Source organism: Aythya marila (assembly GCF_965140915.1).
Source record: "Aythya marila genome assembly, chromosome: 6".
Taxonomy (NCBI): domain Eukaryota; kingdom Metazoa; phylum Chordata; class Aves; order Anseriformes; family Anatidae; genus Aythya; species Aythya marila.
In genome coordinates this window covers 14,692,945-14,711,074 of record NC_139047.1, presented here as the reverse complement: position 1 = coordinate 14,711,074, position 18,130 = coordinate 14,692,945, and the positions used below count along the sequence as shown (strand labels likewise).

The 18,130-nt window shown below is 36.8% G+C and overlaps 1 protein-coding gene across 1 annotated transcript in view; it reads left to right on the top strand.

Annotated features, from left to right (window-relative positions):
- Positions 1-18,130, top strand: part of ITGA4 (integrin subunit alpha 4) — a 37,805-nt gene that overhangs the window by 4,334 nt on the left and 15,341 nt on the right. Inside the window, exons 3-15 of the mRNA XM_082763621.1 lie at positions 3,692-3,798; positions 3,893-4,022; positions 5,253-5,320; positions 5,997-6,126; positions 8,857-8,942; positions 9,261-9,320; positions 9,412-9,549; positions 10,040-10,151; positions 12,324-12,418; positions 12,785-12,875; positions 14,196-14,241; positions 14,607-14,761; positions 16,421-16,575. Coding sequence (XP_082619747.1) covers positions 3,692-3,798; positions 3,893-4,022; positions 5,253-5,320; positions 5,997-6,126; positions 8,857-8,942; positions 9,261-9,320; positions 9,412-9,549; positions 10,040-10,151; positions 12,324-12,418; positions 12,785-12,875; positions 14,196-14,241; positions 14,607-14,761; positions 16,421-16,575 — 1,373 coding nt within the window. The remainder of the gene's footprint in view (positions 1-3,691; positions 3,799-3,892; positions 4,023-5,252; positions 5,321-5,996; positions 6,127-8,856; positions 8,943-9,260; positions 9,321-9,411; positions 9,550-10,039; positions 10,152-12,323; positions 12,419-12,784; positions 12,876-14,195; positions 14,242-14,606; positions 14,762-16,420; positions 16,576-18,130) is intronic.

Sequence of the window (18,130 nt, the reverse complement as noted above, 5' to 3'; positions counted from 1 at the left end):
TTTTGATCTCACTTGCATCGATTATACTCTGCCAGTGATCTACTTGGAAATGTCCTTACTGTGGAAGGAGGACAGGACATTCTGGGTCTCAGCCTGTTACAGAGTAATAGAAGCAGTTCTCATGTAGCTGGTGTGTTTTGGTGGAAGTGGTTCTGGGGGCATTGGAAGAATAAGACTTAGCAAATCGCTGAAAAGAGAGAAGATTGCCTTGGGCAAATGAAAAGAGTCTGGTGAGGCCCTGACACCTAGGAGCAGGACATCAGGAGGCCTGTCATCTTTGCAGTAGACTTTGTAGTTTAATCAGTTAGCATTAAAGGAGTTCTGGGAGGATAAAAAGGATCATGGGAGGCTGTTTGGCATGGAAGGCACTGGAGCGAGTTATATAAACCTGGTTTCTCAGATGACATTGCAGACATCTGTATTAGAGTCCTTGAGGCCAGAGCTAGAAGTGGCTTTTCAAGTTCTGACCTTATTTGTATGCGATTATGCTGTTTCTGTGGATGCGTGCAGCAGGGATTATAGCAGAAGTGTATCTTCCAGCTGTGTAATGTACACAGACTGGGCAATTACTTATCTCTCAGTGACTTTATGACAACGCGTGCTCCTTTTCCCTGAGGCGATCAAGCTGCTGTGTCCTTCTGAGCTTATGCAGTGCTGCTCTGTTGCTTGTGCAGAATGCAGTGTTTTCTCTTCTCATTAGATAAAGCTTTTGCAATGTCCTACACGGAGCAGGGGCTCATCACCATGTTGAAGATGCCAGGCTCACCCTTCTCTTGCCCATAAAGGCCTAACATTTTTAAGGTGTTTGAATACTTGCCAGGCAGAGGAAGAGAGGAAACATAAGGCAGCAGATCAGCTGAGGTCCAAAGGGAACCTGCATCAAGAACATGTGGTGGAGCCCAGGGAAAAGGGAATATAACCCAATGAGCAAGAGTGAATGGTGGTGCTTTTTTTGTTACGGGCCTCTGAAATGCATATGGGAATGCATCGGACACTGGATCAAGCAAAGCTTCCTTCTGTCTTCTACGTTAGCTGGTTTTGCTTGACTTTCTGACAAGAAGGCTCATAAACCCTCCAGAGATCTAAACTTATGACACTGGTCTGCTTTCCTTTTTCATTTCCTGCAAACTCAAATACACTATAAAACAAATCCCAAGTAAGTCCTTGTCATAAGAGGACAGAACGTATTGCTGGAAAGGGAGTTGCCAGAAGGGGCTTTTCTGATTTAAGGGTATATTAATTCCTGCATGTGGGAATGTAATGGAATTTTGTTTTCTGAGGAGACTTCATTTAGATTAACATGCTTTGTAATTCATGGAAACTATGGAAGTCACCTCCCTTAGGAAGTGAAGTATTCTAAATGACAATACCAAAATTAAATTCCCAAACTAAATTCCAAAATTGTCTCAAAATTGCTGCAGGATGGGAGGGTAGAGATGTATTCAGTATATGGAAATTCATGTCCCTGATGTTAGCAGTGTGGGAGAATTCAGAAGCTTATCACTCAAACCTCAGTAACTGATGGCCTGCGGAAAAATCAACTTCTTTGTAGTAGATGCTTAAAGTAAGGCATTTTACTTCATGCTTGTTTTGAGTAAGAGCCCACATGTTAGTTACCATTGCTCAGGTGACCTACAGATATTCATTGAAGTCCAGCAACGTAAGTTCTCTTGGCCCAAAGACAATTGAATGTGATGTCATTGTAAGTGCTGAGCTTGGTTCCTATTTACAGGGACTTCACATATGTATATCCTCGGTGTTGTGGGGAAAAGCACATGGGGGAGGAGGAAGTGGTAAAGAGGAGATGAAGAAGGGTCAGGTGCCTCTTCATCCCGTGAAGGGAAGTGTTTTAGGAAGAAGGTAGAGCACAGTTGTGTTGGTCAGTGTGCATCGTCCTCACTGCGGTGTGATGCAAGATTTCTGACTGCTCTGCTTTGGTCTTTCCACCAAAACAGGGTGAAAAAACAGTATTTGGAAAATGAAGTAGAGTAGAAGTAGCATGGAAGAAGAAAAACTCCTTGCAACAGTTTCTTCACACAGCTGTTCAATGCTAGGCCTGTCACAAAACTGTAGGGAACAAGCTCCGAGAGAAGGATGACTGTTGGCTTTTATTCCTGCAGCTGCTTCTCTCCTGAGTGTTTTGTTTTGTTTTTGTATTTATTTATTTTTTACTGTGATAAAGAATTGTCTTGATACCATGAATGGGGTATTTTTGGTTTTAAAAAAACAAAACAAAAAAAAAAACACACAAACACACTCTGCGACATCCTGGTACAAAATTATTTAAAACAGTGTTAATTTTAAGGATGTGTACAGCAAAGTCATTCATCTGTCCACTGGTCACTGAATAGACTAGATAGATGCTTTGTTCTGTTTCCATACTTACTCAATATTGGCAGTTGTGTCTCCTCCAAAAGAATTTCAACAAATCCACTAAATTAGGACTGCATTTATTTAAACTGTCAAATGACAATAATAAATTTCAGCTCTGATGGCAGTGCAGTTTGGGGGATGGAGGTGGATTTTTTTCCCCTCTCAATGTCACCTGTAGCATTGGTCCTCTGATCTGTATTGGCGCCATCTTCTGGGTAACTGCAACAAAAACTTCAAAAGTTACGGTTCATCACTAGCTGTGAGTCTAGGAAAGTCTTAAAAGTTGTACAGAACAACTTGTTCAAATGACATTATGTGTTTCCTTATTTTATAAGCATTTTTTTCATAAGCTGTGTCATGGAGATGCATAAAAAATACCAGTTCAGTGTGTTTATTCTCCTGAGCATGTAGTAGGTACTACTAAGAATGAAAAGCTTTCTTTATATAACAGAAAATACTTTTACATGTGTAGCTTTGTCTTACCATAGGTAGTCCTGATGCATTCTAGGAGGAAGCAAATATTTACTAGCTTGGTAGTACTGTAATCTTTTGGGGGAGTTCGAAGAAATTTCACTATGTTCTCTAGGGTTTTAAAAATTAACTCTCCTTAAGAAGAAAAAAAAAAAAACTATAAAACTAGCAATAAAAAACTACTAAAAATACAAAAGAAAGAGCTACTGCTAAATAAATGCAGCAGTGCAAGGTGTACACAGGGCAAGTAGACACAGTGATTTTATATCCCCTGTAAAGACTGCAGTGGTATTACAGCACTTTACTTGATAGCCATTTGCGGTAGAGATAATTTTAAGATCTGCTACCAATTGATACATAGTTTAGAAAGAAGTTGAAGAAATGTTTGTTTTAGGCTAGTTTTTAGGGGTACTCAGGGGTACTACTTCTGTTTATAAGAAACCTTTAGGCTGAAGAACACTTGAGAAAACAACCCTAGGATAGTCTCATTATTACATAATGAATATTTCATTATGATATAATTTATGAAAGAGAGGCTACGTAAGAAAAAAAAAAATCTTAATCAGATTGAGTGTAACATCATTTTCTATCTTCGTTTCAATAATGACAGAGAAGCCAGTCCTCACTGCCTAACCTGCCCTGTTCAGAACCAGCACGCTCCCTTTGGCTTCATGCAACCCTACCTTTGCTCAAGCATGTGAAAAGTATATGCAACCAATGCAAGACAGAGATGGGGTCAGGTCCACCAAACTGGGACTGCCTGAGTCTCCCCATAGAGCTCTCCTGTTAGCCACCACGTGGCCTTTCAGCTCATCCTCTGTTCAGCACATTGGTCTTTGTGTCGTAGGCAACCCCAACGGAGAGCGCTGTGGGAAGACCTGTGTGGAAGAGCGCGATAATCAGTGGCTGGGCGTCAGCTTATCAAGGCAGCCAAAAGAGAACGGATCTATTGTTGTATGTATTAACCGTTGGAGCTGCGAGTCCATTTGTCAGACCACCTTCATAACTGTTATGCTTGTGTGTCAAACGTCATGTTTTTTATCCATAGGCTTGTGGACACAGATGGAAAAATATCTTTTACATAAAAAATGAACACAAACTGCCGTACGGTATTTGTTTTGCTATCTCTTCTGATTTTCGAACTGAACTGAGCAGAAGAATATGCCCGTGCTATATAGGTAAGCAGAATGCTTGGGTCCATTCTAGGGAAGGAAAAGATACAAAATTAAGAGGTGCAGATTTGTGAGAAGCCTGTGTTACTCTGGGCAGCATTTCTGCAGCCAAAGGCTTGAAGACAGTGTACTGATGTTATAAACCCAACCTGTGATATAACTTTGATAGTAAGATGTTTATCACTTTTAGGAAAAATTGCTTTCAACAGGCAAAACAAATAGTTTAAATCAAGCATCAGAATACTTGCTGATGAATGCTTGTGGTTCCTCAGCACAACACCGTGTCCCGTGTCCAACACTGTGCATCCCTGTTCCTACATCTCCTCCTGCCAAGGCTACTGCCATGGCACAAGACCTTCGGCAGTCCTTCCTCAGAGGACCGCAGGAGCAGAATAAAAGTCAAGACCATAAACTTTCAAACAAGGCCATCCCTGCCTTCCCTTGCATGCATCCCTCCCATCCAGGAGAACAGTCTTGTGACCCTGTCCCTTGCCAAGGCAAGAGAGAGCTGACAATCTGCCTTCTTCATGCAGACCAGTAGAGTAATGCCATCAGACATCCCGCTGCTGGCTTTGTGGACTGCTCGGCATGTTGGTGAAATCATGCTTTTCTCTTCAGCAGTGCTCAGGTGAACAGATCTAGGGATGAGACAAAGGGAATCCTGATGGAGGCAGTTAGCAAGGAGAAGAAGGAAAACAGAGCTGGGCATGTTGGATGTAAAAACAGCTACTGAGGATATTAGGTGCCAATGTTTCTAAGATATCCATATTACAAGCCCTTCAAAATCTTAATGGAGCACTGGGGCAATTTCCATCAAGACACGTAAGCCTGTCAATCAGATTGCCTGGATTATACACTGAGTGGAAGAGAGGAGTTGAGTTTATCCATCTGTGCTGCTCAATTTATACTGTTTCACTTGGTGTATTACTTACTTGGAATCATTTAAAAAGAAAACTATAATCTTTCACAAGATTTCAAAGGCAGCTGTGATCAAGTGATACATGGTGCTTTGCATTTGTTACAATAGGGTATTGAAGCTAAAGGCTATACCAGGGAAAACAGTATTTTTACTTTTATTACAGAACTGAAAACTGATTTTTTGGGGTTTTGTTTTTTTTTTTTTTTTTTTTTTGGTTGAGTTTGGTTAAACTTGTCTCAACTTCTCTTTAAGACTTAGTACTAAATTCTGAAACTGCATGTTTCTCATCCTCTTTAATATTTCTTGCCCATACCCAGATCATGTGCGAAAGTTTGGAGAAAACCATGGGTCATGCCAGGCTGGAATATCTAGTTTTTACATTGGGGTGTGTATTGAAGATACAAAATTTCTCACAGATGTATGTAAATATACACATATGTTAAAGTTGTATGTGAACACAAACATTAGCACTGCCTTTGTTGTTGTTGAAGAAATAAGATTCATCTCATTTCTTTTTAATGGAATCTTAATAATACTTGCATGATAATTCCCAAACTAACCAAGAATACTTTTATATTCAAAATTACTTTTATTCTGGAATTAAAAGTCAAAATTACCTTTCAGGGGTAAAAAGCATGCATATAACAGAGTATGAAGTTTTATTGTTCTCTTTAATCTATTTCATATAACAGTAATGCTAATAAGGCTTACCTTCTTGCTTTGCAAAGTAATATTCTGTATTTAATCAATGCTGCACTCTAAGCACTCTAAGTTTATGATTTCTAAAAAAAAAAAATAAATCATTTTGAGATGAAACTGTACAGTTTGATGCTCTCTTTCAAAATGTTCCCAGATCAACGTTTTTCAAGAAGCATATTTTTAGAAAGTCTGAAAAATGGTGTCTGTGATCTGGTGGTAATCTTGGAGCACTGAGCTATATACATCTCCAGTATCGTTTCACTGAGTTCACAGGAGATCTAAAGAGAAGCATTTGACTTGTTTTGCTATCTTCATGAATACTTAAACGTGAATAACATAGCTATGTTTTATTTTTCTTTTAGGACTTAATTATAATGGGAGCCCCTGGATCATTTTATTGGACTGGTTCTGTTTTTGTATACAATACAACTGCAAATACAATCCATGCTTATACAGATTCAAATAACCAAGTGAAATTTGGCAGTTATCTAGGTACTTCAAACATTTAATACTTTATAAATATATAAATCAAAGTCTAAGCTAAATAGTTGATCTTGAAGTCAGTGCACAGTATTTCTCAGTATTTGCTATGTTAATCCCAGGAGTGACATTTCTATAGACATGCTCTGATTTTTGTTAAATATTGTAAGGCTTCTTCTGTTATTTTCACATGGAAGCTTTTCAAACATTGTTTCTGTCTCTATCATCTCTGCACTGACTTTCCATCATTTCTTGCTATAGAAGGGGGAGAGATGCTTCTGATTAGTAGCAGTTTGCACTTGGCTCTTAAGTCTGAAATACTTAAATGTTTTTATAGCAAAAGATGTGCTTTCACATGTAACAGAAATGTAAAAAGTTTATTACAGTGAAGGCTGAAAGGAAACAAGACCTAATTATATTTTCAATAAGGGGGAAGCATGCTATGATCTTAAGAGACTGACTTGCCTCCAATCATAATTTATTTTTTTATTCCTGCCATATCTTGGTCTGGATACATGGGAATGCAAACCTCACATACAAACATCTACAATGAAGGCCACACAGCTCCTATACATGTTCCTTTAACCCAGTGGTTAGCTGGATTTAGTGCTAGAATTTGTAGGGTTGTATGCCAGAACCATCAACAACTTTAGTTTTCACACTACACGCTAAGACTATCTGTCCTTCTTGAACTGTTAAGGAAGACTGCTTTTGCCTGTGGCCTTTTTTCTTTTTTTTCTTTTTTTTTTTTTTTTTTGCGTTTTCCCGTTCATAGATCTAGTTCATGTGGATAAACATTCCTTTTTTTTAGTCTTTTGGCAATAGGAAGCAGGCATAAGTTATGAAATAAATATTGGGAAATATAAAATGTCTAACATTTTAGAAGTCAGTACTGAGCCTTGCAAAAGCTGCAGCTGGGCTCTGAGGAAAACTCAAGCAAAAGATGCTGGGTGTAAAAGGTGATTAGATACCCAGATCAATAAAGTTAATCAGTAATGTTTCTAACCTTTCATAGGACAAATTAAAAATTTTAGAGGGTGCCTACCACTAACATTTAGTGGCAAAATATTGCACCTGTCTGGGAAAAAGCTTATCCAGATTTCTCTCCTGCAAATATAAGGGTGAGAATCTCTGTAATGAATGAATAAACTCTTTGACAGCCAAAAACCAAATATAGGCAAGTGGTTAAAAGCTTGTATAAGAACTTTTCTGGGGAGCAAGTGGGGAGAGGATTAGATAAGTTGGTTTTACAAATCAGCTGGGCCTGATGTAAGAGTAACCTGAGATACTTAACAAAATCCTGTAAAGAAATCACAAAATAATTGATAGTTTCTTTTAGGAATCTGAGAAAACTGAGAAGTCAATATAATATCTATCATTAAAAAGGGAGGCAATGAAAAGCCAGAGGATTTTAAGGTAGTAAGCCAATCTTTAGTAATGCAGAAGAGGAGATAATACTGGGGTTGGAAATAAAATCTTGTTGGATTATGCCTTTAAATTTAAAGGGTCAATTACGTGATTTCCCCTCCTCCCCCTAACATTTGAATGCCACAATAGAAATCTGTGTGCTCTGATGACGACAGTTTCTTTTGGTGACTTTATTTTTTTAAAAGTTCATTTATCAATAACAATTATAAATATTTACACTTCAGTAAAACCAAAATAACTATAAAATAAAGATCAGAGGAGGTAAACGAAGGTTCATCTAGTCAAGCTTAATTTTTTGGTTGAGTATGTAAAAACTAGGTATTGACCTCTAAATGATAAATTGTCTTGTTTGCATATTTTAGCTTAAAATATGAAAATAAAAAGCTGGCCTTAAGAAAGCTTGAATTCTAGACAGCTGTCTTCACAGATGAAGGATTTAAGGCCCGTTCTTATCTGATCTGATATGATTTATCCATTTTCTCTGTGTGCTGTGAAAATCAACAGAAATTCAGTAAATGCGAGAGTAGCAGAATATGTTAACTGTCTTTTCTGTTTCAAATTAGCCTTAACACATTTTGGGAAGAGTAACAATGACTGGTGTGGCTACAGATTAAGGCGTCAGCCTTCAGTTTGCAATTCTGTGGCTGGACAACTGAACCAAAATATGGTCCCGGTTGTCAAGCGCTGTCTCTACGCAGACAAATACTTTATGTGGATCCAGTTAAAAAAGCTGATGCAATGTTTTCTTATTACATAATTAGACTTTGCTGGAGACATATTAATATGTGAATAAAGACAATAAGCTGTGTTTGTATATATATACATATACACATACACATACAGGTGTATGTATATGTGGACACATAAGTACCCCCGCATTTCACCTCCTTGCAGTCCGGTTATAAGAATAATTGAGTGACAATTGAATAAAGTGCATCCCTATTGCACTGTATGGACATGTGATAGTTTTTATTTGTATTGCAGTATGAATAATCACCGAATGATTGTAGAATATGAATTAACAAAAGATGTTTGCAATTTATTTTGGAGACTTTTAAAGTATAGCAGATAATTTAGATCCTGGGAAGAAATAAGTGTTTCTGACACTTGTTTCTGCTTGCTGGAACTTACTGTTTGTATTGACCTTTTGTTTATATTTAAAAACGTTCCTTTCTGTTTTCATTGCTAACTTGCATGAGTTCTGAATGTCAGACTTGCAATAATTTGTGGTGTTGACAGCTTTTATACGTCATGTTCCCATTTTTTTCTTTGTATGGTATTGACAGTATTGAATGGTGCATTTGTAATTTACAGGATACTCTGTTGGTGCTGGACATTTTCTGACATCAGACAGTACAGAAGTAATTGGAGGGGCTCCCCAACAGGAGCAGACTGGTAAAGTAAGAGATTGTTTATAGTGTTGTTCAACATTCTTCCATATACTTACACATGTTTTTTCAATCTAAATTAGCATAATAAAGGCAAGTGTCAGGTAATGTGGTTTTCTCCCAGGGAGAAAAGTCGAAGAAAGGAAGGAGGGAATATAGTCTAGATAACACTGCTGTGAACTATGGTGTTAAAGAATGGGAACAGATGGGAAAAGCAAGTAGTGGTACCTTGTGATAGCTGATTCTGTAGCACATACTGTAGAGAAAGCACAGGACTGTATTTCATGTTACTGTTTGCTGAAGGAAGCTTTTGTTTTCTTTTCATTTTAGGCATACATTTTTAGCATTGAGAAGGACCTAAATATTCTATTTGAACTAAGGGGTAAAAAAGTAAGTCTTTCTTGCTACTTTTCTGCACCTTAGAACTTCTAGCATGTCTTCCCCAAAGTCTGAAATAACAGGATTTCTTGTTTGCACACAGCTTGGTTCTTACTTTGGAGCTGCAGTTTGTGCTGTGGACCTGAATGCAGATGGCCTCTCAGACTTGTTAGTTGGTGCTCCAATGCTAAGTACCATCAGAGAGGAAGGACGAGTTTATGTCTATATCAATTCAGGTTCTGTAAGTATTTTCTCTTAAAAAATAAAAAAGAAATAAAATCATAATAACACAGTTATTATAGTGTAACAAGCTAAAAGAAGAGATTTCTTCTCTCTTATACAGTATTTCAGAATAAAGCAAAAACGTTAGAACCACAGTGACAATCTCAGCAGGACTGTGTAGCGCAGCTGCAAAGGGTAGCTCAATGAACCTCAGTGCACACAGGTTTCTCAGAGCAGTAAGCCCTTCTACTCTGATATAGGCCTGCTGCTGTTTGTAGCTGTTTGCTATGGGAACACGTTGCTATTCTCATTCTCAAAGAACAATTTCCTTATTCTTTCTTGTTCTTAGGCTAAATATTGTTAGAAATCTTTGATAATGCTGACTTCTTCGCTACAGTGTTGATTAGGAATACACGCTAGCATTCAAGATAGTTCTAACATTTTGAGCAGTGTTGCAGGTCACCTGGAAGAGCCTCTGTTAATTTGCCATTGACTCTGTTTTCCTTCAGGAGGCAAAGATGGTAGAACTGGACATAGAGCTCAGTGGGAGTGACTCATATGCAGCCAGGTTTGGAGAGTCCATAGCCAATCTAGGAGACATTGATAATGATGGTTTTGAAGGTAAATATAAAAATTAAACACTTGGTTTTAATTCTTGCTGAGATGTGGACCGTCACTATAAACAAGTGGATTATTGAAGGCTAAAAAGACTGAATTGCTGACTTGACCATTCCTTTCTAGGCCACTGACTTGAAATACAGTTGGGTAACAGTCATTGATGTGTAATAACAAAAGATTAGCTTTTGTCTCTTTAGTATAGGTGATAATTTATTCTACAAATTTGGGTACTAGTAGAATCCCTAGTGCAGGATCAGGCCCAATGTTTTTATCCATTTTGTCATGGTTTCATACAAATAAGAAACGGTCAGTTTGTTTGGAAATGCAGCATGTATTCCCCTCCAGCAGAGGTGCAGGCACAAAAAGGCTGTGCAGGGACAAGATAAAAATACAGCCGGCATTGTCTGCTGTTCAGAAATTCATAAATGGTTTCATTTTTTCCATCAAAAATTGGACTGGATGCAGGGAGCTATTATCCTGTGTGCAAAAACTGTCAGCTTTTACAGGGCTGTGTCTTTACCAAGTTCACATCTTTCTTCACATTTATGAATAACCCTTTATATTTTCAGTTATCATCCAGGGTTCTTCTTTCACTCTTCACTTTGTCTTGTGTTCTTGATCCCACTCTGGAATCTGCAAAGCTTGTAACAGTCATTTTCTTCTTATCTGGTCTCCTTTTCTCTAACAGAGTCCACTTTCTCCTTTAGAATCTGTTTCTTTATCTCTTGCTAGAATCCCTATCTCCTGTTTTACAGTTATCTTGACAGTTTTACACACAAGTTTTGGGATTTGCCCCCCCCAAATATTTACAAACTGTAAAGGAAAGTAGTAGCCAACAGTATGACTGGGGAACAGAGAAGTAAAATCAAATTAATAGCAGCATATAACAAAGTAGATGTATGAGAGAATATAATGTAAAAGGGGCATCGTAAAACTGCAGGGGCAGTCGAAGCAAGTGGATTAGCTTTTGAAGAAAGCTAAACATTGAAAAGAATAAGTGGAAGCAATATTGAGAGTGGCAGTAGGAAAAGAAATTTCCATGTAAGAAAAACAGCTGGAAGCAAAACATAAAGAGAAATCGGGTGCTAGAAACCATTTGTCTATAGAAAGTAATAGAAAAGCACAGCAGAGCTTCAGTGATGTAAGCCTTTTGTATCAGCCCTGTGAAGATAATGGCATGCATGTTGGTGTAGAATCTGACCACCCCCAAGAACATATGTTTAGTTTTAATTAGACAGCACAACTTGGCTGTCCTATTTTCATCTCACCAGCGGAGAGACATATTTTGTGTGTTTTAGTCACCCAAGTTGTGGAATCAGTCAATGTGGATTCAATCAGAGAGCTGTTCAGCTAAACCAAATCATCAGAGCTTTGCTTTTCTCGTGATTTTGGTTTGGTGCTCTGTATGGAGTATTTATTTGTAGATAGTTCTGTTTTATTTGTAAATGAAACTTCACAATTACTGATTCATATGGGTGAATTTTAAGATGTAATAACGCATTTCCCCCTGCTTTCTGGTGAACGTACTATGGCTATTTGAAACCTGAAGCTTTTTGAAGTTTTCGCAAGGACTATTACAAGCACTTTTTTGCATATTTGTATGTTGACACACTCTGCAGGTATTAGATCATCTAAGCATAAAACATACTCCTTTGTACAAATGGACCACCTTCATTTCCATGTTAAATGCCCGTTCAAGCCTGTTATCAGCTGTTAAGGACATTTCAGAGAAAAATAAATGGTTCATTTTAGTTAATGTAATAAGAGCACTTCTATTCTTCTAAACTTCAGTGTTTAGTCCATTTGGGAATAGCAGAATGCAGGAAAATCATCATAGTTTCAAGAATAAAAGGCAATTGTTTTTCAAGACCACAGTTGTTTTAGCTACTCTCCATGATAGCCTCTTAAGGGTCATATTCAGAATTTATAGGAACAGACTTTTTATTGCAGAAAATTAGTGGCACAGGATCAGTTAGCACTTACTCTCCAGAAACATAGTACTCCAGGCAGTCAAATTATTTAGTTGATCTGTATTGTTTTAGATTTCCTTAATGTTTAGCACTTGCTTTTGAATTCAGTCAAATGAGTTTGGTCTGGTATGGTGTGCATTGTGATTTGGATTTCTTTAACTGCACCTTGTTCAACTGTTTACTGTAAAATTGTTTTTTTCCACAGATGTAGCAATTGGGGCTCCACAAGAAGATAATCTAAAAGGAGTTATTTATATATACAATGGTAGGAAAGATGGAATAACCCCAACATTTTCACAGGTATGCTTTTTCAGTGGAAAACAACCAATTCAGAAAAACCTTAAGTTTAGATTGAAGAGGGTTTTCCCTTAATTTAGCATTCAGACCATTGGATTTTAAAAGACTTCAGAAATTTTTACACAGTCTGTGATTTCAGTCCTAATATAATCTTTAATAGAAAAATAAAATGTTTTAGAGGCCTCAGACAGGGCTTCTGGGATATAGTGTTTAAAATTCTGGAGGAATATTACTTTCAGAGGTATACTTTCACAGGTAGGCATGTGATTGCCTGCAGAAGCAGGATGTTTACACTACCATTTTTCATTGGATATTGTAGCTGAAAGATTAACTTTACAAGAATAATTTTATCTTCTTTTTCCTCCGTAGAGAATACAAGGACATCAAGTCAGTAATTCTTTAAGCATGTTTGGACAATCCATAGCAAGTGGCATTGACGCAGATAACAATGGTTATCAAGGTGAATTAAACAATTGTGATTATTTTTAATTTTTAGAGGAGTATAAATTCACAGGGAACAATGTCATGGTGCTACTTATTACTCTTAATGGAATAAAATCTGTTATTAAGATGATGTGTCTTGCAGTTTGGGAAGGAAAAAAAGGTAAAGTTCAGGTGAGCATTTTTTTTTTACAGTCATGTACCTATTACTGAAGGACTCAGAGAGATGTAATAGCAAGATTATAGTGCTGAAGTGGAAGAAAAATGTACTTTTTTTTTTTTTTTTTTTTTGTGGTGGCCATCTCATTTGGTAGTGTCACAGTGAGCTTATTTGGGCATTTAAAGCATGCTTACTGTCCAGACTAGTATGCTAAGCTAAAAATCTCACAGGTCTTCATGTAAGTCTGGATCTTGCGAGGAGTCAGTGAGCTCAGCAGCCCTCACGGTCTGTGTGAATGGTATGTTAACCTGCCTCACAGCTCATGAAAGTGGATTAAGACTCTTGTGGAGTGCTTTTGGGCATGGCAGAGAAGTGCTCATTTGTTGTAAAGTGGCTTAGCTGGTTCTAAAAACATACTCAAATGTTTTGCTGTTGTACAGAAAAGGATTATGTCAGATCATACTTGTGTTAAAGCATAACGTTACCATTAACTTCATGTTGTAGGCTCTGGCTGTGTCCATAGAAATCTCATCTGGGTTGAACCCATTAGGCTGGGTTAAGAGATAGTGTATAGGTAGTCTGCTCTTCGGTCACCTGCTCTTTACTGTTTAGGGAGTCGCATCCTCTGACCATTATACCATTGAGACTTATCTGACAGATTTACTTTTGCTACCTCATTTGAGGGGTACATTTCTTTCCTTACTGCATCAGTAGTTTTCAGATAATTTGGAATAAAACATTTTTTCTGTCTGTTTCTTCCTGTCTCTATGTATAATGTGATACATGTAATACATATAATTGTTTTTTATATACACATACATTTGTGTGCATAGCAGAGCAAAATCAAATATCTGGGTTTAAAAGAATGCCTGTACCCTCCATTTAGCTGAATTGTATTTCAGTGTCCTTTGCTTAAACTTGTAACGGAAATCAGATCATCACGTTACTAATATCTGCAAATCTAGCAAATTAGTGTGTGGTATTAATGGACAGGGGACAACAATTTAAGGAATCATCTGTATGGAGAAGTGCACCTCTGAATATTAACATATACCTTTTAACAAATAAAGGGCATGTAGTGGTTTAATGATGCCAAAAGGTGAATATGTTGCAAAATGCTTGTACCTGAAGTAATTCCTGTTGACAAATTATGCGTATTGATCTGTTTTTTTCATACAGATGTAGCAATTGGTGCATTTCTGTCTGATTCTGCTGTGGTGCTGAGGTGAGGTTGCTACATTTCAGTACTTTTAAAGACCATCCAGTTTAACTGTACTTTTAAAAATGTAATTAAAAAAAAAAAAAAAAAGTGTACTTTAACCTCATGATAATCTTCTTGGGTGTTTTGAGCTTTCACTCACTTGTTTCCAGAATGCTCTACACCTGAAACATTTAAGTAAATACCTTGAAGAAAAAGAAAATACCCTTCTGAAATTTTTTGAGGCAACAAAAATATTGCATTGAACTACTTGGATTCTTGAAAATGCAGATAACCTAAGAATGATAATACTAATATAAAAATAGATTGTTAGAGATTCTGTAAGTTATTTCTGAATCACTTTGTGAACACTGACTCTTTTATATTCTTAGAACAAAACCAGTAATAATTGTTGAAGCTTCTTTAAAACATCCTAATTCAATAAATCGAACTAATTTAAACTGCATGGAAAATGACCAGCCTGCCATCTGTATGAATTTGAAGATATGCTTTACCTATACAGGACGAGAGGTACCTGATTATATTGGTAAGCTACTTCCATTATATGTATTCATTTGAAATGCACACATTTGCAAAATAAAGCTATTGGTGTTTAACAAGTAGTTGAGTTCACCAAAATGAAAATGAGTTTAGTATAAAATAAAAAATTAAGACATACGGATACCTTTTTTTTGAGCTCCTGCAACATTGAGCCATTACACTTCTATTTAATTTAGAATAAATGCACATCCCAGCTAGGACTAAGTGAGTTATATGTCATGCAAAAGGTAGTGATGTTAAACAGGTGAAAAGGCATTGTGGTTAGGATGGCACCCTTGTAGATTCGCTATTTCCAGTACCTGAATTAGTTTAGATAATAGTAGCGTCATAAAATTCACTCATAGCTTCAGATGGTCCCTTTCATAGCATCATAATAACTTAATATATAATTTTAATACATTTTTAATTAGATAGTATGTCACAAGGGATCACAAAAAATACAGTGCACTTATTCTATGAACACTTTCTTTTTTCTTTATTTCCCCCAAAGATTATATTCAGTTTTGCAGAGGATTGTCTGTCAAGTTTGTCTGAACTTTCCACATGCAAATATGTCTGAGCTGTTGCTTTGCAAATAGAGAGGGAATTAATGATGGATGAATGTCTTTTCTTAATGTAGAATCAAACAGATTATTCAGCATGATATTCAGATGTCTTCTAAAAGCAATCCTCCTAGACGAAGACTGCTTTAGCCTGAAGTCTTCCACTTCACAATAAAAAAGATGTTTCTTTTATAAAGTTGCTCAAGTACCTGATTGTAACACTATACCATTATGTGAAAGAGAAGGAGTCCCATAAAAAATACTGAAAAATACATCTTGTAGCTATCTTGTACATAATGAATATTTTGCTTTTGGCAAAAACTTACTTTGCTTGAAGGAATATCTATGGGAGGGAATATATTCAAAATAATTTACTGACTATATTATAAAAGTAAATTGTTTAAATATTTTCTATGTGAATATATGCTGTCCTTTAGGAACACATTACCGAGAACACATGTAAATGGAAAACTAATGTTCCAAGTTCAGATCTTCCGAAATTCATATTTGAAATGAAAGATGAGCAGTCAAATTGGACTACCCTTGCTGAATTTGGACATATTACTTGTCAACTTAGATAGAAGAGAGTAGAGGAAATTCTAGGTATTCTAACTTTTGGAAGAAATGAGGAAGGAAAGTAATAGGTCGGTAATGCTTTGAGATGTTTTTGCAATTTGTTATCATAGCAGTTCATGCTTTCCAACTTACATAAAAAATAATTAAAAAAAAAAAAAACACTGAAGTGAAGCTGTATTTGTCAATGTCTGGTGACTTCATTGTTTCTTGAAATTTAATGTCAGCCCAATGAGGAACTGAAGAAGATTTTCTGTAAACAGATTCTGGTAGAAAACTGTAACTTGACAAAACTATCACTGATGTAAAAGCATGTATCAGGGATCAGTCACTATGCAATTATTTTCAGAGGTCTAGAAGCTTTTCAGGTATGGACTTGTACCAGAGACTTTTTAAGTGGAGCATTTTGAGACTGATATTATGGAACATAATTAAGGGAATGAGTCAAAAGATAGATAGGATTTCTATCATTAATTCATGAAAATTATTATACTTTTTATAACTCATTTTCCTTGGTTTTTATTTTGCAGTATTGTTTTATAATCTTAGTGTCGATGTGAATAGAAAAATGGATATGCCAGCAAGATTTTACTTTTCTGTCAATGGAACATCTGACACAACCTCTGGAAATATTAAGATTAACAGCAAGAGCATTGCCTGCAATGACCATCCAGCATTTATGAGGGTAATGTAATTTTCAACATGTATTGCTCTGTAAATCCATTGTTCTCCTTTGAAAGCACACCTGCTGCAAAATAACTTGTTTTGTTTACAGTTGCATCACATAATTTCTGAAGTAAAATATTTGTGTTCATAACTTCTACAATTAATACCTTGTAGTTCTGATGCCAATTTAGCTTTCTCTGGGGAAGTCGGTGGGCCTGCCATCTCTTCTGTCAGAGAAAATGTGCATAACAATAATAATCACAGTGATAAAGTAGGACATGAGCATATTTTGACTTCTTTTTTCACTTTGTTATGGATGACATCATAGACTGAAGCTTAATCCTGGACCAGATAAGTAGTGAATGTAGTTTCCATTCTGTCCGTGAAGGTACAGAAACAACTTTGTTGTGGAATTTTTTTTTTCCACAACAACTTCGTGGTAGAATTGCTTTGCAGGAGATGGCACAGAGGTAGCGGTGCTGCCAGCAGAAGCGGGTGTTCAGCAGCAGGTTATTGGAGACCTGTGAGCTGTCAGCCAGGCAGGGAGACATGTACCAACATCAGTAGTAGAGATGACGCCAGCCACTCTGCATCAGGAAGTCAGCTGTTGGTTTCCCAGAAGTAGAGTTTGATCCAACAGCAGCCATCCTTTGAATTTAAGGATGGTTCTGACTTGGAAATAGGTTAGTAAAAATGTAGTCAGTGAGATCCTAACTCCAATAGTAGCCTTTAAGTCACCTAGAGCAAGTGAAATGCAGTATTCATGCTTGTTGTATCCCTCTAAAGGATGAATGAAGGACTTGTCTTGAACATAAAAATAGATGCTGTCTGGACAGAGATAATAAGACCGTTTACTGAACAAGAAAGAATAAAGTGATTTAATATATCAAACATCTTAGAAACCCTATTCCACAAAAAAAAAAAAAAAAAAAAAAGGAGAATAAATTAGAAGAACTTGAAGTCCTAAAATACAATCGAATGAAACCTAGCGGACAGAGAAGAATCACCTTTTATTAAACTCAGGAAAAAAAAATAGATTTATCTCCTGTAAGGCATTATCTAAGGAGGAAAAGAATTCTTTAAAGAAATTCTAAGGACAGGGAATATGAAGTAGAAAAGAGGGTAATAAAACAATGTGTTAGCTTGCCTGTCCCTTTTTTAAAAATCTTCAAGTAGCAATTCTGTGACTTTTTAGAACAAACATCTATTAGGATAACTGGTGCAATTGATCCTGAGCAGAGGCTGGGAAATAGATGTAATCTTCTACAGCTAGAAAGAAACAGCAGGGAAGAAGTCTTCCATGTATTTTCTTCCTTTCCTTTACTTCTGTTTTGCTTATGACATCATCAGAAGCCAATTCTTCAAGATAAAGCTTTGGGCTAGAATGGAAAGCCTGTGTTACCTCCTGGAAAATTGCCCAAATGCATCTCAATTGGTAGTTGCACCTAAGTGAATGTTACTTAAAGGAGCAATGGCAAATTGCCCACTTCTTTACAAGAGTTGTGTAAGCTAAGAGAGGTCTGACTGACAGCTGACCTTGTACAGATTGCCATAGCAGCATCAGCATGCATTTG